General features: G+C 46.8%; 1 protein-coding gene across 3 annotated transcripts in view; it reads right to left on the bottom strand.

Annotated features, from left to right (window-relative positions):
- RhoBTB (Rho-related BTB domain containing) overlaps positions 1 to 23,799 on the bottom strand; it is a 424,985-nt gene that overhangs the window by 366,153 nt on the left and 35,033 nt on the right. For 2 of the 3 annotated variants that reach the window (XM_071656696.1, XM_071656694.1), the window contains exon 2: positions 2,334 to 2,540. In XM_071656696.1, coding sequence (XP_071512797.1) covers positions 2,334 to 2,513 — 180 coding nt within the window. In that variant the 5' untranslated portion in view covers positions 2,514 to 2,540. Of the gene's footprint in view, positions 1 to 2,333; positions 2,541 to 19,485; positions 19,738 to 23,799 lie in introns of those variants that run through there. The other variant, XM_071656695.1, reaches the window with a different exon arrangement.

Genomic DNA, 23,799 nt, shown 5'->3' with positions numbered 1-23,799 from the left:
GGGGGGGTAAGCTTTTATTTCTAGTTGGGGTGGTGGTTAGTTTTGGAGTGGTTTAGGTGGGTGGGATCTTTTGTTGCACAGAAGTGACTGCTAAGAATGTTGAGGTAAGCTTGTATTAAGAGGATCTTTCATTGTGTGGATGCTTAGTGTATGTGGATGCTATGCAGTCAGTGATTCTCTTGAGCGCATTATTTTGTGTCATTTGTAGCTTTGTTATATTTACTTTTGAGAGGGCAGAACATGCAAATGAAGCATATTTTATTGTGGAGAGGATGAATTGTTTGTAGGTGTTGAGAGATTCTTTTTCCTTCCAAATCTAGTTAGCATTCAGACAGCATTTACTGCGTGCATTGCTTTTGCATTGATGTTATTGGTACGGGGAGTGTGATGCCTAGAATGGGTGGTGTTCTGTTTGGTGGGAATGATTTGTCCATTCAAGGTGAGTAATGGCATGAATTGGATTCACTTCAACCTGGGGTTAGAAGAGTGAATGAGGACTTCTGTAGAGATGATATCATTCTGTTCTGGGTATGCTATTGCTTTAACTGTATAATATAGTGTTGCATATCTGTTGTTGCTACCGTGGTGTCAGGGTGTTGTGATGTGACTGGTAGGTCATCTCCACATGAGAAAACATTCATTTTGTGGTTTGCTACAGGTAGAGGGAAATTGTGTAGGAAGAGACTGAAGAGAGCTGCAGAAAAACTGCTCCTTAGGGAAGTCCAGTGCAGAGTTTAAGTGCTATAGAGGTGAAGCCAATGTGAGTGACTCTATCAACGCGACCGGCTATGAAACGGGCCAGCCACTTTTTGTCACTGTTGTGGGTGATGTTATCTTTAAAGTGATGTGTCGGGGCACAGTGTGTTGAACACATTATCGATGCCTACTGCCATAAGTAATGTGCAAGAGGGGGCTGAGGTTGGTTGAAGCTATCAAGCTGTGGTGGGGTGAAGCCATTTAAGATATGTTGTTGAGGTTAGTGAGTAGTGTGGTGGTGGAGCAGTGGGTTTAAAGCCATGTTCTGTGGGTGAAAGTAGAACATTCTGTTTCATTCTGCTGTGGATCAGTTTTTCAAAGAGTTTGGATAATGGGGATAAAAGTGATACAGGGCACTTGGAGAAGACAGAGTTTGGTGGTTCAGAGAACTTAGGATTGGTATTATGCTGGCAAATTTTCTGGATATTAAGGATTTTGTTGAGTAACCAGAATTGGATGAAGGTATTTGTAAGTGCTTGGATTGCAAAATGAGCCAAAGTGATTTATTTGAAGGTCTGATATGCTGTCACAGCCTGTTGCAGGAGTTATTCAAGGTCTTAATTGCATTCTTTGTATCAGTGGGAGTGAAGGGATGAATTCTGTGTCTTTCATGGCTTTCCTGTTTAGGTGTGGGGTTGGTTTGTGGCAGATTTTTGAGCACTGTCCAATGAGTATGTTTGTGTGTTCTTTGGAAGGGATATCATTGGAATGGGTCAGGAAAGCTTCATGAGTAAGGGCTGGATTGGTGCAGTTAGTATGGATCTTCTCTAATGTACACCAGAGTTGGGTGCTGTGGGTTTTGTAGTTTACTGTGTAAATATATGAAAGCCATTTTTTTTTCTTCCAGTGATTAGGTTGGTGATAGTGTTATTCAGAGTTTGGATTAGTTTTCTGATTTCTGATGATGGTGAATGATTTTGTCTGAGCTGATTTCTTTGCTTTATAAGGTGTGTAACTTGTGGGGTTGTAAAGCTTTTTATACCCTTGTGGTAAGTCCTTTTTCCTGGCTTGGTTGGAGATGTTAATGAAGTGTGAGACTGCATGATCTATGGATGGGAAATCATCATGAAGTTTTAGACATTTGTTTCCATGTACTGTGTGAAAAATGGCCAGTATGCTTTCCCATATTTTGTGAAGATTGGGTGAGCCACGTGGAGTGTTATCAAGATGAGTTGGGAGTCAGAGGACAGTTCATATAGAGAGCTACACACAATCCATGTGTGCATGCTGGTGAGACCTAAATACTTTGTATACCTAGTTTTATGCTTAATTACAAAATAATACATCTACTACAGGATATGAATAACAAATGTTGAAGATGTTCAAATCACAAGGATAATATTTCCCAGTATACTCAGAGTAGCTTAAACACTTTGTTAAAGATTGATTAAAGATTTTCCTTTTAAATTTTGACTTTTATGATGAAACACACCCCTGTTGTTTGTGACTAATGGACCAATGGAATATCAACAATGGTACAACAGAATACCTCTATTGGGCCAAAACTAAGGGCTATGGTCCCAAAACCCACCACTGTATATATCAAAAGTCCTGACACTGGCGAGAATATCTCCTACCTCCTTGTATATCCTGTACTGATCGATGGCAAAGACTGTGGGCACGTGGGTATTGAGGAGCTGGGAGAGCGAAAACCTCTTGTTGCATGCACGCGCACAGATGAGCCTGGTCTTGCCCACGGCTGTGTCGCCCACAACCACACATTTCACCAACTCCTGATGCGGTTGTTCACTATCCATGATCGATACCCATTATCCTTGGCATGCCTGCAACAACCACAATAACAGTATAGCTGTGAGCTTGGCTTGTAATGATAGGAGGTCAAACAAAAACATAACTTTACTTCTAGGGATATATTTGTCTGTACATATACTGACAAAGCATTCCTTTGATAATGTAGGTGAAAGAAACACAACTAAGGCAAGGTGATATCACATGGTTGGTACCACAACCATAAACATATGACGACATAGTTGGGTGACAAGTAGGCCTAAGTGATCCTAAGGACCCTGAGAGCCATTGTCCCAGTGGGAAAGAGGAAATGACACATTCAATACAAAGTAAGGCAAGACATGCTGTACACATACAGAGTATCTGAATGCATACAATACAGATAACAAACTAAAGACACCGATGCTGCTAAGAATACATATAACATTCAAGTTACGTTATGTAAAAGGCCAACTATAAACAAAGTGTAGTTGCACTTTTGGTGACATAGAGGTTCAAGGTATATCAGATAGTAACTTATAATTCATCATCAGCCACAAACATCAACCATAACATCCCATTCAACACCATCACCTGCCACTCACCAACACCACCAGCCATAATTTTTGAATGATCAACATCACCAGCAATAACTTCCTTTTCATCAACACCACCATCCACAACCTGATACTCACTTGAATCAACAACCACAACATTCCATAAATCATTATCAACAGACAAAGCACTCCATATATCATCAGCATCAGCCAAAACCTTCAATACATTATCATCACCAGCCACAACCTTCCATATATCATCACCAGCCACAACCTTCCATACATCACCAACACTAGCCACAACCTTCCATACAACACCATATCCAGCTACAACATTCCATACAACACCAACACCAGCCACAACCATCCATACATCACCATCACCAGTCACAACCTTCCATACATCGCCATCACCAGCCACAACCTTCCATACATTACCACTACCAGCCACAACCTTCCATACATCACCATCACCAGCCACAACCTTCCATACATTACCATCACCAGCCAAAACCTTCCATACATCACCAATACCAGCCCACAACCTTCCATACATCATCACCAGCCACAACCTTCCATGCATCACCATCACCAGCCACAACCATCACCATCACCAGCCAAAACCTTCCATACATCATCACCAGCCACAACCTTCCATACATCATCATCACCAGCCATAACCTTCCATACATCATCATCACCAGCCACATCCTTCCATACATCATCATCACCAGCCACAACCTTCCATACATCACCATCACCAGCCACAACCTTCCATACATCATCATCAGCCAAAACCTTCCATACATCATCTTCACCATCCACAACCTTCCATACACCACCAGCCACAACCTTCCATACGTCATCACCAGCCACAACCTACCATACACCATCACCAGCCACAACCCTCCATACATCATCATCACCAGCCACAACCTTCCATACATCATCACCAACCACAACCCTCCATACGTCATCATCACCAGCCACAACCTTCCATACATCATCATCATCACCAGCCACAACCTTCTATACGTCATCATCACCAGCCACAACCTTCCATACAACATCACCAGCCACAACCCTCCATACGTCATCATCGACAGCCACAACTTTCCATACATCACCACCATCACAAGCCACAACCTTCTATACGTCATCATCACCAGCCACAACCTTCCATACATCATCACCAGCCACAATCCACCATATATCACCAGCCACAACTTTCCATACATCATCATCACCAGCCACAACCTTCCATACATCATCACCAGCCACAACCTTCCATACGTCATCATCACCAGCCACAACCTTCCATACGTCATCACCAGGCACAACCTTCCATACGTCATCATCACCAGCCACAACCTTCCATACATCATCATCATCACCTGCCACAACATTCCATACATCATCATCACCAACCACAACCTTCCATACATCATCATCACCAGCTAAAACCATCCATACGTAATCATCACCAACCACAACCTACCATACGCCATAATCACCAGCCACAACCTTCCATACATCATCATCATCACCAGCCACAACCTTCCATACATCATCACCAGCCACAACCTTCCACACATCATCATCACCAGCTAAAACCATCCATACGTAATCATCACCAACCACAACCTACCATACGCCATAATCAACAGCCACAACCTTCCATGCATCATCATCACCAGCCACAACCTTCCATACATCATCATCACCAGCCACAACCTTCCATACATCATCACCAACCACAACCTTCCATACATCATCGTCACCAGTCACAACCATCCATACATCATCATCATCACCAGCCACAACCTTCCATACATCATCATCACCAACCACAACCTTCCATACATCATCATCACCAGCTAAAACCATCCATACGTAATCATCACCAACCACAACCTACCATACGCCATAATCACCAGCCACAACCTTCCATACATCATCACCAACCACAACCTACCATACATCATCATCATCACCAGCCACAACCTTCCATACATCATCATCACCAGCTAAAACCATCCATACGTAATCATCACCAACCACAACATACCATACGCCATAATCACCAGCCACAACCTTCCATACGTCATCATCACCAACCATAACCTTCCATACATCATCACCAGCCACAACCTTCCATATATCATCACCAGCCACAACCTTCCATACATCATCACCAGCTAAAACGATCCATACGTAATCATCACCAACCACAACCTACCATACGCCATAATCACCAGCCACAACCTTCCATACGTCATCATCACCAACCACAACCTTCCATACATCACCATCACCAGCTAAAACCATCCATACGTAATCATCACCAACCACAACCTACCATACGCCATAATCACCAGCCACAACCTTCCATGCATCATCATCACCAGCCACAACCTTCCATACATCATCATCACTAGCCACAACCTTCCATACATCACCAGCCACAACCTTCCATACATCTTCATCGCCAGCCACAACCTTTCATATATCATCATCACCAACCACAACCTTCCATACATCACCAGCTAAAACCATCCATACGTAATCATCACCAACCACAACCTACCATACGCCATAATCAACAGCCACAACCTTCCATGCATCATCATCACTAACCACAACCTTCCATACGTCATCATCACCAGCCACAACCTTCCATACATCATCATCACCAGCCACAACCTTCCATACATCATCATCACCAACCACAACCTTCCATACGTCATCATCATCAGCCACAACCTTCCATGCGCCATAATCACCAGCCACAACCTTCCATACATCATCATCATCACCAGCCACAACCTTCCATACATCATCATCGCCAACCACAACCTTCCATACGTCATCATCACCAGCCACAAACCTTCCATACATCATCATCACCAGCCACAACCTACCATATATCATCATCACCAGCCACAACCTTCCATACGTCATCATCACCAACCACAACCTTCCATACGTCATCATCACCAACCACAACCTTCCATACATCATCATCACCAACCACAACCTTCCATACGTCATCATCACCAGCCACAACCTTCCATACGCCCTAATCACCAGCCACAACCTTCCATACATCATCATCATCACCAACCACAACCTTCTATACGTCATCATCACCAACCACAACCTTCCATACGTCATCATCACCAGCCACAACCTTCCATACATCATCATCACCAGCCACAACCTTCCATACATCATCATCATCACCAGCCACAATCTTCCATACGTCATCATCACCAGCCACAACCTTCCATACATCATCATCAGCCACAACCTTCCATACATCACCATCACCAGCCACAACCTTCCATACGTCATCATCACCAGCCACAACCCTCCTTACATCATCACCAGCCACAACCTTCCATACATCATCACCAGCCACAACCTTCCATACATCATCACCAGCCACAACCTTGCATACATCACCATCACCAGCCACAACCTTCCATACATCATCATCATCACCAGCCACAACCTTCCATACGTCATCACCAACCATAACCTACCATACGCCCTAATCACCAGCCACAACATTCCACATATAATCATCACGTCACAACCTTCCATACATCATAAACAATCACAACCTTCCTTACGTCATCATCACCATCCACAACCTTTCATACATCACCATCACCAGCCACAACCTTCCATACATCATCATCACCAGCCACAACCTTCCATACATCATCACCAGCCAAAACCTTCCATACAACATCATCAACAGCCACAACCTTCCATACATCATCATCACAAGCCACAACCTTCCATACATCATCACCAGCCACAACCTTCCATATATCACCAGCCACGACCTTCCATACGTTATCAGAAGCCGCAACCTCCCATACATCATCACCATCAGCCACAACCTTCCATACATCATCACAACCCCCAAACTTCCATACATCAACTTCACCAGTCACAACCTTCCATACATCACCATCACCAGCCACAACCTTCCACACATCACCATCAGCCACAACCTTCAATACATCATCCTCACCAGCCACAACCTACCATACATCATCATCATCAGCCACAACCTTCCATACATATCCATACACATACACATCACCAGCCACAACCTTCCATACGCCATCATCACCTGCCTCAACCTTCCATACATCATCACCATCAGCCACAACCTTCCATACATCACCATCACCAGTCACAACCTTCCACACATCAACATCACAAGCCACAACCTTCCATACAACATCAGCCACAATCTTCCATACATCATCATCACCAGCCGCAACCTTCCATATATCACTATCACCATCTACAGCCTTCCATACATCATCACCAGCCACAACCTTCCATACATTATCATCACCATCCAAAACCTTCCATACATCACCATCACCAGCCACAACCTTCCATACATCACCATCACCAGCCACAACCTTCCATACATCATCATCACCAGCCACAACATTCCATATATCACCACCAGCCACAACCATCCATACACCATCACCAGCCACAACCTTCCATACGCCCTAATCACCAACCACAATCTTCCATACATCACCATCACCAGCCACAACCTTCCATACATCATCACCAGCCACAACCTTCCATACATCATCATCACCAGCCACAACCTTCCATACATCACCATCACCAGCCACAACCTTCCATACATTATCATCAGCCACATCCTTCCATGCATCATCACCAGCCACAACCTTCCATACGCCCTAATCACCAGCCACAATCTTCCATACATCACCATCACCAGCCACAACCTTCCATACATCATCATCACCAGCCACAACCTTCCATACATCACCATCACCAGCCACAACCTTCCATACATCACCATCACCAGCCACAACCTTCCATACATCATCATCATCAGCCACAACCTTCCATACATCATCATCACCAGCCACAACCTTCCATACATCATCACCAGCCACAACCTTCCATACATCACCATCATCACCAGCCACAACATTCCATACATCATCATCATCACCAGCCACAACCTTCCATATATCACCACCAGCCACAACCTTCCATACATCATCACCAGCCACAACCTTCCATACATCATCATCACCAGCCACAACCTTCCATACATCATCATCATCACCAGCCACAACCTTCCATATATCACCATCAGCCACAACTTTCAATACATCATCACTAGCCACAACCTTCCATACATCATCATCACCAGCCACAACCTTCCATACGTCATCATCACCAGCTACAACCTTCCATACATCATCACCAGCCACAACCTTCCATACATCATCATCACCAGCTATAACCTTCCATACATCACCATCACCAGCTACAACCTTCCATACATCATCATCACAAGCTACAACCTTCCATACGTCATCATCACCAGCCACAACCTTCCATACATCATCACCAGCCATAACCTTCCATATGTCATCATCATCAGCCACAACCTTCCATACATCATCACCAGCCACAACCTTCCATACATCATCACCAGCCACAACCTTCCATACGCCAAAATCACCAGCCTCAATCTTCCATACATCATCATCACTAGTCACAACCTTCCATACATCATCACCAGCCACAACCTTCCATACGCCATAATCACCAGCCTCAACCTTCCATGCATCATCATCACCAGCCACAACCTTCCATACGTCATCATCAACAGCCACAACCTTCCATACATCATCGTCATCACCAGCCACAACCTTCCATACGTCATCATCACCAGACACAACCTTCCATACATCATCATCACCAGCCAAAACCTTCCATACGTCATCTTCACCAGCCACACCTTCCATACGTCATCATCACCAGCCACAACCTTCCATACATCATCATCATCACAAGCCCCAAATTTCAATACATCAACATCACCAGCCACAACCTTCCATACATCATCACCAGCCACAACCTTCCATACATCATCATCACCAGCCACAACCTTCCATACATCAACATCACCAGCCACAACCTTCCATACATCATCACCAGCCACAACCTTCCATACATCATCATCATCACTAGCTACAACCTTCCATACATCATCATCAGCCACAACCTTCCATACATCATCATCATCACCAGCCACAACTTTCCATATATCACCATCAGCCACAACCTTCAATACATCATCACCAGCCACAACCTTCCATACATCATCATCACCAGCCACAACCTTCCATACATCAACATCACCAGCCACAACCTTCCATGCATCATCACCAGCCACAACCTTCCATACATCATCATCATCACCAGCCACAACCTTCCATACATCAACATCACCAGCCACAACCTTCCATACATCATCACCAACCACAACCTTCCATACATCAACATCACCAGCCACAACCTTCCATACATCATCACCAGCCACAACCTTCCATACATCATCATCATCACCAGCCACAACCTTCCATACATCATCATCAGCCAAAACCTTCCATACATCATCATCACCAGCCACAACCTTCCATACATCAACATCACCAGCCACAACCTTCCATACATCATCACCAGCCACAACCTTCCATACATCATCATCATCACAAGCCACAACCTTCCATACATCATCATCACCAGCCACAACCTTCATACATCATCATCATCATCACCAGCCACAACCTTCCATACATCATCATCATCACCAGCCACAACCTTCCATACATCATCATCAGCCACAACCTTCCATACATCATCATCAGCCACAACCTTCCATACATCATCATCATCAGCCACAACCTTCCATACATCATCATCATCACCAGCCACAACCTTCCATACGCCATAATCACCAGCCACAACCTTCCATACATCATGACCAGCCACAACCTTCCATACATCATCATCATCACCAGCCACAACCTTCCATACATCAACATCACCAGCCACAACCTTCCATACATCACCACCAGCCACAACCTTCCATACATCATCACCAGCCACAACCTTCCATACATCATCACCAGCCACAACCTTCCATACATCATCACCAGCCACAACCTTCCATACATCATCACCAGCCACAACCTTCCATACATCATCATCATCACCAGCCACAACCTTCCATACATCATCACCAGCCACAACCTTCCATACATCATCACCAGCCACAACCTTCATACATCATCAACAGCCACAACCTTTCATACATCATCACCAGCCACAACCTTCCATACATCATCACCAGCCACAACCTTCCATACATCATCACCAGCCACAACCTTCCATACATTATCACCAGACACAACCTTCCATACATCATCACCAGCCACAACCTTCCATTCATCATCACCAGCCACAACCTTCCATACATTATCACCAGCCACAACCTTCCATACATCATCACCAGCCACAACCTTCCATACATCATCACCAGCCACAACCTTCCATACATTATCACCAGACACAACCTTCCAAATATCACCAGCCACAACCTTCCATACATCATCACCAGCCACAACCTTCCATACATCATCACCAGCCACAACCTTCCATACATCATCACCAGCCACAACCTTTCATACATCATCACCAGCCACAACCTTCCATACATCACCACCAGCCACAACCTTCCATACATCATCACCAGCCACAACCTTCCATACATTATCACCAGACACAACCTTCCAAATATCACCAGCCACAACCTTCCATACATCATCACCAGCCACAACCTTCCATACATCATCACCAGCCACAACCTTTCATAAATCACGATCACCATACATATGCTTTTAAAGGATAACCCGTAACCACAAACCTATACGTCCAAGATCTCCCTAGATAGTGTAACACACGACACCACACAAACCTATCATTCTTGGATCTCCCTAGATAGTGTAACACACGACACCACACAAACCTATCATTCTTGGATCTCCCTAGATAGTGTAACACACGACACCACACAAACCTATCATTCTTAGATCTCCCTAGATAGTGTAACACACGACACCACACAAACCTATCATTCTTATATCTCCCTAGATAGTGTAACACACGACACCACACAAACCTATCATTCTTAGATCTCCCTAGATAGTGTAACAAACGACACCACACAAACCTATCATTCTTAGATCTCCCTAGATAGTGTAACACACGACACCACACAAACCTATCATTCTTGGATCTCCCTAGTTAGTGTAACACACAACACCACACAAACCTATCATTCTTAGATCTCCCTAGATAGTGTAACACACGACACCACACAAACCTATCATTCTTAGATCTCCCTAGATAGTGTAACAAACGACACCACACAAACCTATCATTCTTGGATCACCCTGGTTAGTGTAACACACGACACCACACAAACCTATCATTCTTGAATCTCCCTGGTTAGTGTAACACACGACACTACACAAACCTATCATTCTTGAATCTCCCGGGTTAGTGTAACACACGACACTACACAAACCTATCATTCTTGAATCTCCCTGGTTAGTGTAACACACGACACTACACAAACCCATCATCCTTGAATCTCCCTGGTTAGTGTAAAACACGATACCACTCAAACCTATCATTCTTGGATCTCCCTGGTTAGCGAAACACACGACACCACACAAACCTATCATTCTTGGATCTCCCTGATTAGTGTAACACACGACACCACACAAACCTATCATTCTTGACTCTCCCTGGCTAGTGTAACACACATAACACAAACCTATCATTCTTGGATCTCCCTGGTTAGTGTAACACACGACACCACACAAACCTATCATTCTTGGATCTCCCTGGTTAATGTAACACACGACACCACACAAACTTATCATTCTTGGATCTCCGTGGTTAGTGTGACACACGAGACCACACAAACCTATCATTCTTGAATCTCCCTGGCTAGTGTAACACACATAACACAAACCTATCATTCTTGAATCTCCCGGGTTAGTGTAACACACGACACCACACAAACCTATCATTCTTGGATCTCCCTGGTTAGTGTATCACACCACACCACACAAACCTTTCATTCTTGGATCTCCCTGGCTAGTGTAACACACCACACTACACAAACCTATCATTCTTGAATCTCCCTGGTTAGTGTATCACACCACACCACACAAATCTATCATTCTTGGATCTCCCTGGCTAGTGTAACACACCACACTACACAAACCTATCATTCTTGAATCTCCCTGGTTAGTGTATCACACCACACCACACAAACCTATCATTCTTGGATCTCCCTGGCTAGTGTAACACACCACACTACACAAACCTATCATTCTTGAATCTCCCTGGTTAGTGTATCACACCACACCACACAAACCTATCATTCTTGGATCTCCCTGGCTAGTGTAACACACCACACTACACAAACCTATCATTCTTGAATCTCCCTGGTTAGTGTATCACACTACACCACACAAACCTATCATTCTTGGATCTCCCTAGTTAGTGTAACACAGGACACCACACAAACCTATCATTCTTGAATCTCCCTGGTTAGTGTATCACACCACACCACACAAGCCTATCATTCTTGGATCTCCCTGGCTAGTGTAACACACCACACTACACAAACCTATCATTCTTGAATCTCCCTGGTTAGTGTAACATATGACACCACACAAACCTATCATTTTTGGATCTCCCTGGTTAGTGTAACACAGGACACCAAACAAACCTATCATTCTTGGGTCTCCCTGGTTAGTGTAACACATGACACCAAACAAACCTATCATTCTTGGATCTCCCTGGTTAGTGTAACACATGACACCAAACAAACCTATCATTCTTGGGTCTCCCTGGTTAGTGCAACACATGACACCAAACAAACCTATCATTCTTGGATCTCCCTGGTTAGTGTAACACGCGACACCACACAAATCTATCATTCTAAATCTTCAGTTTTACAACTTACGGCGAGATATAAATTGAAGGAACATGTCAAGTAAAGTACATTTAATAATGTTCACACAGCCAGGTATATTATGTCGTCACCACATTGTAACATTATGCCTCATCACATAACACTTGTTAACCATTTCTAATCAGATAAGAGTTTGGCTTCTGCACGAGTGTATATATATGGCCTTAACCCCAGTGAGCCTCGGGAACACATGACTGACATTTAAACATATCAAACCTATCATTAGCTTCTTCCCTCAGCTCCACCTTCCCTCAACTACTAAAATCCTCAGCTCCACCTTCCCTCAACTCCTCCTTCCCTCAGCTCCACCCTCCCTCAGCTCCTACAACCCTCAGCTCCACCTTCCCTCAACTCCACCTTCCCTCAGCTCCACCTTCCCTCAACTCCACCTTCCCTCAGCTCCACCTTCCCTCAGCTCCTACAACCCTTAGCTCCACCTTCCCTTAACTCCTACAACCCTCAGCTCCACCTTCCCTCAGCTCCACCTTCCCTCAACTCCACCTTCCCTCAGCTCCACCTTCCCTCAGCTCCTACAACCCTCAGCTCCACCTTCCCTCAGCTCCTACAACCCTCGGCTCCACCTTCCCTGAACTCCACCTTCCCTCAGCTCCACCCTTCCTCAGCTCCTACAACCCTCAGCTCCTACAACCCTCGGCTCCACCTTCCCTCAGCTCCTACAACCCTCAGTTCCAACTTCCCTCAGCTCCTACAACCCTCAGCTCCACCTTCCCTCAACTCCTACAACCCTCAGCTCCACCTTCCCTCAGCTCCTACAACCCTCGGCTCCACCTTCCCTGAACTCCACCTTCCCTCAGCTCCTACAACCCTCAGCTCCACCCTCCCTCAGCTCCTACAACCCTCAGCTCCACCTTCCCTCAGCTCCTACAACCCTCAGTTCCAACTTCCCTCAGCTCCTACAACCCTCAGCTCCACCTTCCCTTAGCTCCTACAACCCTCGGCTCCACCTTCCCTCAGCTCCACCCTCCCTCAGCTCCTACAACCCTCAGCTCCACCTTCCCTCAGCTCCTACAACCCTCGGCCCCACCTTCCCTCAACTCCTACAACCCTCAGCTCCATCTTCCCTCAGCTCCTACAACCCTCAGCTCCACCTTCCCTCAGCTCCACCCTCCCTCAGCTCCTTCAAGCCTCAGCTCCTACAACCCTCAGCTCCTACAAGCCTCAGCTCAACCTTCCCTCAGCTCCTACAACCCTCGGCTCCACCTTCCCTCAGCTCCTACAACCCTCAGCTCCACCTTCCCTCAGCTCCTACAAGCCTCAGCTCCTACAACCCTCGGCTCCACCTTCCCTCAGCTTCTACAACCCTCAGCTCCTACAACCCTCAGCTCCACCTTCCCTCAGCTCCTACAACCCTCAGCTCCACCTTCCCTCAACTCCTACAACCCTCGGCTCCACCTTCCCTCAGCTCCTACAACCCTCAGCTCCACCCTCCCTCAGCTCCTACAAGCCTCAGCTCAACCTTCCCTCAGTTCCTACAACCCTCAGCTCCACCTTCCCTCAGCTCCTACAACCCTCAGCTCCACCTTCCCTCAGCTCCTACAACCCTCGGCTCCACCTTCCCTCAGCTCCTACAACCCTCAGCTCCACCTTCCCTCAACTCCTACAACCCTCGGCTCCACCTTCCCTCAGCTCCACCTTCCCTCAGCTCCTTCAAGCCTCAGCTCCTACAACCCTCGGCTCCACCTTCCCTCAGCTCCTACAACCCTCAGCTCCACCTTCCCTCAACTCCTACAACCCTCGGCTCCACCTTTCCTCAGCTCCTACAACCCTCAGCTCCACCTTCCCTCAGCTCCTACAACCCTCGGCTCCACCTTCCCTCAGCTCCTACACCCCTCGGCTCCACCTTCCCTCAACTCCTACAACCCTCGGCTCCACCTTCCCTCAGCTCTTACAACCCTCGGCTCCACCTTCCCTCAACTCCTACAACCCTCGGCTCCACCTTCCCTCAGCTCCTACAACCCTCGGCTCCACCTTCCCTCAACTCCTACAACCCTCAGCTCCACCTTCCCTCAACTCCTACAACCCTCGGCTCCACCTTCCCTCAACTCCTACAACCCTCAGCTCCACCTTCCCTCAACTCCTACAACCCTCGGCTCCACCTTCCCTCAACTCCTACAACCCTCAGCTCCACCTTCCCTCAACTCCTACAATCCTCAGCTCCACCTTCCCTCAACTCCTACAACCCTCAGCTCCACCTTCCCTCAACTCCTACAACCCTCAGCTCCACCTTCCCTCAACTCCTACAACCCTCAGCTCCACCTTCCCTCAACTCCTACAACCCTCGGCTCCACCTTCCCTCAACTCCTACAACCCTCAGCTCCACCTTCCCTCAACTCCTACAACCCTCGGCTCCACCTTCCCTCAACTCCTACAACCCTCGGCTCCACCTTCCCTCAACTCCTACAACCCTCGGCTCCACCTTCCCTCAACTCCTACAACCCTCAGCTCCACCTTCCCTCAACTCCTACAACCCTCGGCTTCACCTTCCCTCAACTCCTACAACCCTCAGCTCCACCTTCCCTCAACTCCTACAACCCTCGGCTCCACCTTCCCTCAACTCCTACAACCCTCAGCTCCATCTTCCCTCAACTCCTACAACCCTCAGCTCCACCTTCCCTCAACTCCTACAACCCTCAGCTCCTACAACCCTCGGCTCCACCTTCCCTCAACTCCTACAACCCTCAACTCCACCTTCCCTCAACTCCTACAACCCTCGGCTCCACCTTCCCTCAGCTCCTACAACCCTCGGCTCCACCTTCCCTCAACTCCTACAACCCTCAGCTCCACCTTCCCTCAACTCCTACAACCCTCAGCTCCACCTTCCCTTAACTCCTACAACCATCGGCTCCACCTTCCCTCAGCTCCTACAACCCTTAGCTCCACCTTCCCTCAACCCCTACAACCCTCAGCTCCACCTTCCCTCAACTCCTACAACCCTCAGCTCCACCTTCCCTCAACTCCTACAACCCTCGGCTCCACCTTCCCTCAACTCCTACAACCCTCAGCTCCACCTTCCCTCAACTCCTACAACCCTCGGCTCCACCTTCCCTCAGCTCCTACAACCCTCGGCTCCACCTTCCCTCAGCTCCTACAACCCTCAGCTCCACCTTCCCTCAACTCCTACAACCCTCGGCTCCACCTTCCCTCAACTCCTACAACCCTCAGCTCCACCTTCCCTCAGCTCCTAAAACCCTCAGCTTCACCTTCCCTCAGCTCCTACAACCCTCAGCTCCACCTTCCCTCAGCTCCTACAACCCTCAGCTCCACCTTCCCTCAGCTCCTACAACCCTCAGCTCCACCTTCCCTCAACTCCTACAACCCTCGGCTCCACCTTCCCTCAACTCCTACAACCCTCAGCTCCACCTTCCCTCAGCTCCTAAAACCCTCAGCTTCACCTTCCCTCAGCTCCTACAACCCTCAGCTCCACCTTCCCTCAGCTCCTACAACCCTCAGCTCCACCTTCCCTCAGCTCCTACAACCCTCAGCTCCACCTTCCCTCAACTCCTACAACCCTCAGGTCCACCTTCCCTCAACTCCTACAACCCTCGGCTCCACCTTCCCTCAACTCCTACAACCCTCAGCTCCACCTTCCCTCAGCTCCTACAACCCTCAGCTCCACCTTCCCTCAGCTCCTACAACCCTCAGCTCCACCTTCCCTCAGCTCCTACAAGCCTCAGCTCCACCTTCCCTCAGCTCCTACAACCCTCAGCTCACCATCTGGACAACAACAATAAAGAAGATTTCCAGCTCTGATCTTCCCACTCGCACCACATACGTGGCCACTATTCTTTCTTCCCTATCCATAGGCAATATATATATATATATATATATATATATATATATATATATATATATATATATATATATATATATATATATATATGATCAAGCACCAATGCTTTAGCAGTAAAGAGGTCAATAAAGAAGAGGAGACAAGTGCCGCTTACAAACACATGTTGAGACGGGAAGCACATGCAAGATGAACCCTTATCATCATTATCTCACACATACACACACACACACACACCAATGTTACTGTGTCACAAACTTATGGTCAACTATGTACACCTTGAGCTGCCCTCCCTCCCTCCCTCATGCCCAACTATGTACACCTTGAGCTGCCCTCCCTCCCTCCCTCATGCCTAACTATGTACAGCTTGAGCTGCCCTCCCTCCCTCCCTCATGCCTATGTACAACTTGAGCTGCCCTCCCTCCCTCATGCCCAACTATGTACACCTTTAGCTGCCCTCCCTCCCTCCCTCATGCCTAACTATGTACAGCTTGAGCTGCCCTCCCTCCCTCCCTCATGCCTATGTGCAGCTTGAGCTGCCCTCCCTCCCTCATGCTCAACTATGTACAGCTTGAGCTGCCCTCCCTCCCTCATGCTCAACTATGTACAGCTTGAGCTGCCCTCCCTCCCTCCCTCATGCTCAACTATGTACAGCTTGAGCTGCCCTCCCTCCCTCCCTCATGCTCAACTATGTACAGCTTGAGCTGCCCTCCCTCCCTCATGCTCAACTATGTACAGCTTGAGCTGCCCTCCCTCCCTCATGCTTAACTAAGTACAGCTTGAGCTGCCCTCCCTCCCTCCCTCATGCCTAACTATGTACAGCTTGAGCTGCCCTCCCTCCCTCCCTCATGCTCAACTATGTACAGCTTGAGCTGCCCTTCCTCCCTTCCTCATGCTCAACTATGCACACCTTGAGCTGCCCTCCCTCCCTCCCTCATGCACAACTATGTACAGCTTAAGCTGCCCTCCCTCCCTCCCTCATGCTCAACTATGTACACCTTGAGCTGCCCTCCCTCCCTCCCTCATGCTCAACTATGTACACCTTGAGCTGCCCTCCCTCCCTCCCTCATGCTCAACTATGTACAGCTTGAGCTGCCCTCCCTCCCTTATGCTCAACTATGTACACCTTGAGCTGCCCTCCCTCCCTCCCTCATGCATAACTATGTACAGCTTGAGCTGCCCTCCCTCCCTCATGCTCAACTATGTACAGCTTGAGCTGCCCTCCCTCCCTCCTGCCCAACTATGTACACCTTGAGCTGCCCTCCCTCCCTCCCTCCCTCATGCCTAACTATGTACAGCTTGAGCTGCCATCCCTCCCTCATGCTCAACTATGTACACCTTGAGCTGCCCTCCCTCCCTCCCTCCCTCATGCCTAACTATGTACAGCTTGAGCTGCCCTCCCTCCCTCCCTCATGCCTAACTATGTACAGCTTGAGCTGCCATCCCTCCCTCATGCCCAACTATGTACACCTTGAGCTGCCCTCCCTCCCTCCCTCATGCCTAACTATGTACAGCTTGAGCTGCCCTCCCTCCCTCCCTCATGCCTAACTATGTACAGCTTGAGCTGCCCTCCCTCCCTCATGCTCAACTATGTACAGCTTGAGCTGCCCTCCCTCCCTCATGCCTAACTGTGTACAACTTGAGCTGCCATCCCTCCCTCATGCTCAACTATGTACACCTTGAGCTGCCCTCCCTCCCTCCCTCATGCCTAACTATGTACAGCTTGAGCTGCCCTCCCTCCCTCCCTCATGCCTAACTATGTACAGCTTGAGCTGCCATCCCTCCCTCATGCCCAACTATGTACACCTTGAGCTGCCCTCCCTCCCTCCCTCATGCCTATGTACAGCTTGAGCTGCCCTCCCTCCCTCCCTCATGCCTAACTATGTACAGCTTGAGCTGCCCTCCCTCCCTCATGCTCAACTATGTACAGCTTGAGCTGCCCTCCCTCCCTCATGCCTAACTATGTACAACTTGAGCTGCCATCCCTCCCTCATGCTCAACTATGTACAACTTGAGCTGCCCTCCCTCCCTCCCTCATGCCTAACTATGTACAGCTTGAGCTGCCATCCCTCCCTCATGCCCAACTATGTACACCTTGAGCTGCCCTCCCTCCCTCCCTCATGCCTATGTACAGCTTGAGCTGCCCTCCCTCCCTCCCTCATGCCTAACTATGTACAGCTTGAGCTGCCCTCCCTCCCTCATGCTCAACTATGTACAGCTTGAGCTGCCCTCCCTCCCTCATGCCTAACTATGTACAACTTGAGCTGCCATCCCTCCCTCATGCTCAACTATGTACAGCTTGAGCTGCCCTCCCTCCCTCATGCTCAACTATGTACAACTTGAGCTGCCATCCCTCCCTCATGCCCAACTATGTACAGCTTGAGCTGCCCTCCCTGCACATGTATGGTCAATATCTGCACCTTCGTCAGGCCCAGACTCGATAGGCACCTGGATAGGTTGAGGCGGAGTGGCAGCCTCGCATGTTGTGGGCAGGTCTAGCCTAGCCTAGCCTAGCCTAGCCAGGCCAAGACTAGTTCGTGAAGAGCGTTCATCTTGGCATCAGCTGAGATGCTGCCTACATTGTGGCCAGCCATAACAATGCATGCGCGGCCAACAATTGTGCCTGGACACTGTGACATAATAATAATGACAGATTGGTTCATGTTGTTATAATGAGCAGGTGGTGATGTGTGCAGCCATGAGAGGAGCGTTACCTGTGTCCCAGCTCTGCTCGAACAGGGTCCAGCGTCCATCAGCTGATCGCAGGAGTTGCCATGTTCCAACTCACCTTCACTATTACCAACCACTCTCCTTCACTTCACCACACTTCCTTGACCATTAACATTATTTGCCATCAAACTTGACCCAATCAAAAACACTTACATATTATTACTGAATGTACATCTTATACTTTCATGTGAATACACATTTCTTTCTGTTATTTCATTTGTTTCCCCTTCCCCCTCTAATTTGGTAACACTCGCCAAGCCCCATTCATAATCACTATGACGTCATAGTGAGTCTGCGCCAATATGTCAGTTTTGGTAGTCAAGTTAAACTCATCAAAATGACAATCACAACCTTACCCATATTTATATACTCAATTACCAAAATACTACAACTTTACATGCAAAAATGTTTAATAACAATAAAATACTAGAACCACACACTTACTGGGTATCATGTTTATAATTAAAAAAAAAAATAGATAAAAAATCGCATACAAGTTCCTTGTGATTATATAAATGGGTTGAGGTCGAGATAAGGTACTGCTCGTGGCGCACTTCCTCAAAAACCCGTGGGAACTGAAAATGGCGGCCATGGTCCCGCCTCGGGATCAATACACGAAGCTATGTGGCAAGAATTCAGTGGGTAGCGTCCATTACCACAATGTTGCATTCGTTCACTCAAGCTAGGGTTATTTTTAGCAACATGTGAACTTTCTGGGCCGTACCAACCAAGAGCCAGCCAGCCACTCACTGATCTTGGTAACACCTTACTAACTAAACAGGCCAAGATCGTCTTTTCTCTATCCTTACTCTAGCCACTCACTTCATCACATCCCTACCCTATCTCTATCCACTAACTTCATCCCTTCTCTACCCATAGTCTCTATCCACTGGCTTCATCCCTTCTCTACCCTCAGCTTCTATCCACTGGCTTCATCCCTTCTCTACCCTCAGCTTCTATCCACCGACTTCATCCCTTCTCTACCCTCAGCTTCTATCCACTAGCTTCATCCCTTCTCTACCCTCAGCTTCTATCCACTGGCTTCATCCCTTCTCTACCCTCAGCTTCTATCCACTGGCTTCATCCCTTCCCTACCCTCAATTTCTATCCAATCACTCCATTCCTTTCCTATACTCAATCTCTATCTCGTGGTTCTATCTTTTCTCTATCCTGTCTCCATCCGTTTGTTGCATCACTTCTCTATCCTCTGGTTCTATTCATTCTCTAACCAGTGGGCCCATCCCTTCTCTAGCTACCACCAGCGACCAACCTGTTGGAGGAGTACAGTGTTCTCTCTGTGTGTGCATATATGGCACCTTTGCATTACATCATAGACGAATTCTGGCACGACTGACATCATCATATATGGCACCTTTGCATTACATCATAGACGAATTCTGGCACGACTGACATCATCATATATGGCACCTTTGCATTACATCATAGACGAATTCTGGCACGACTGACATCATCATATATGGCACCTTTGCATTACATCATAGACGAATTCTGGCACGACTGACATCATCATATATGGCACCTTTGCATTACATCATAGACGAATTCTGGCACGACTGACATCATCATATATGGCACCTTTGCATTACATCATAGACGAATTCTGGCACGACTGACATCATCATATATGGCACCTTTGCATTACATCATAGACGAATTCTGGCACGACTGACATCATCATATATGGCACCTTTGCATTACATCATAGACGAACTCTGGCACGACTGACATCATCATATATGGCACCTTTGCATTACATCATAGACGAATTCTGGCACGACTGACATCATCATATTTGGCACCTTTGCATTACATCATAGACGAATTCTGGCACGACTGACATCATCATATATGGCACCTTTGCATTACATCATAGACGAATTCTGGCACGACTGACATCATCATATATGGCACCTTTGCATTACATCATAGACGAATTCTGGCACGACTGACATCATCATATATGGCACCTTTGCATTACATCATAGACGAACTCTGGCACGACTGACATCATCATATATGGCACCTTTGCATTACATCATAGACGAATTCTGGCACGACTGACATCATCATATATGGCACCTTTTCATTACATCATAGACGAATTCTGGCACGACTGACATCATCATATATGGCACCTTTGCATTACATCATAGACGAATTCTGGCACGACTGACATCATCATATATGGGACCTTTGCATTACATCATAGACGAATTCTGGCACGACTGACATCATGACAGCTTCCAAGATTTTTCAGGTGTAGATAATGACATCAATTTCCTGTGTGAGCTTATTAAAGTAGTACGTACAGTGTCAGAGATTCCCAGTAATTTTACCACATTAATATTGGCTGTGCATTCTCTCTGAAGCCTCTCCAATTTTACAATTTCTCCCGCTTTGCATGTTGCCAAAGTGGTGTCATTTACCCATACTTCTCCTCTGTTTTGGCACTCAGCAGACACCTCATTAATGACATCCTCCGTTTACTGTTATAAATGAAATTAATGAATACACCTTTATTGTTATGTGGTGTCAAGGCACTTTAACATCTAAATTTGTTTTTTCTTCAGTTAGGCTGTTTCAGATGGTAAAGTCACAAATAAGATCTAAATTAAGTATCAAATCCTGTTATGGTTGGTTAAGGAGGATTTGTTTTGACTTAATAAGTCTCATTGTCGTCCAAAGCTGCTTCCAGTATGGGCATTTCGGCTACGTTATTCTTGCCTCCATTTACCCAGTGATCGTCGGATGAAGCGTCGTAAGACTTGGTTTTCCAGGAGGATAAGACATACCACTATGTTTCTTATTTGTTCTTCCCTAAATTCATAAGGTGTGTTAGCAGATATCAATTAATGGAAGCATCTATCACCTCTAGACGACCTCTGCTTCCAGTCCATGATTCAACCGTTCCTGATCTGAGGCCATTCCGGCTTACTTTACTGACTAGGCTTGGAAAAACTCTCCTTCCCCTGACTCCCATTCAGCATTTACCACTGGACCGTTATCCTTGTGGTGCCACGTTCCTTTATCCAAAGTGAGATAACCTCTCTTGCTCATCCACTGATAAGTCATTCTGGTCTTTATCTTTGGGCATCACTAACAACTTCGGTCGCTCTACCATTCCTTCACTTTTCCGTGATGATGTTCATACATTGGTCTCTTCCGACGATACAGAGCAAGTGTGGTTGGCTCCTGTTCCTTGTGTAACTCCACCATGGATGACTCAAACATTCCTTCACGTTCCTCTCACTATGCCCCTTCCCGTAATGTAAAGCACACCTCCCTCTAAACAGAAGCAAGGATTATGCTCCTGATGCCATCCATCTCCTTTTACTAAAAGAGTGTTCCTCTGAACTTGCTCCTGTGCTTGCTAGTCTGTTTCGTTTTTGTTTTAAAATCAGAACTTTTCCTTCTACTTGGAAGCATTCGTTGATGCATCTCATCCTTATGAAGGTCGACCATTCCAACCCCTTGAACTATCGTCCTGTTGCTTTAATATTTCCTATTTTATTAATGTCTGGTCACCATCCCTGAAAGATACTGGGGGATCCTATGTAGCTACCCTTGACATAGCTAAAGCTTTTGATAAAATTTGACATCGGGGTCTCATCTCTAAGCTCCCTTCTTTGGCTTCCCTCCATCACTTTGCTCCTTCATATCTAACTTCCTCTCTGGCTGATCTATCTCCGTTTGTTAATGGATCAGTCTCTCCACCTTTCTCTATCAACAGCTGTATCCCTCAAGGTTATGTCTTATCTCCTACACTTTATTTCCTTTTTAATAATCCATTTTCTCCCTTCCACAAATAACCAAATGCACTCATACGCTGACGACTGAACATTGCATTCATCTACATCCTTCTGTTCTGTTTCTTCTACTCTCACTCGATCTGCACCTCGTCTTGACACAGCTTCCTCAACAGACCCAGACTTGGACAGGATATCTCACCGGGGAAGACGTAATGTACGTAAGTTTAATGCCTCTAACTCCAAGTTTCTGCCCATCTCTCTAATGAAGACTCCTCACAACTCTCGTCTCTCCTTTGACGGTTCTGTAATTCCACCTCTTGAATCAGTGAACCTACTTGGTATTCCTGTAACATTCACTCTTTCTTGGAAATCCCTAACATTGAGAAAACAGCTAAGTCTGCCTCTAAGAAACTGGGAGTCCTGTTTAGAAGTCAAAATTTCTTTTCTTCTGAACAGTTGCTCCATTTATACAAAGGACTGATTTGAGCTTGTGTGGAGTTCTGCCCTCACATCTAAAGCGGTTCTAGC

Source organism: Panulirus ornatus, chromosome 63 (assembly GCF_036320965.1).
Source record: "Panulirus ornatus isolate Po-2019 chromosome 63, ASM3632096v1, whole genome shotgun sequence".
Lineage (NCBI taxonomy): Eukaryota > Metazoa > Arthropoda > Malacostraca > Decapoda > Palinuridae > Panulirus > Panulirus ornatus.
This window is presented reverse-complemented; position numbering and strand designations above follow the sequence as displayed.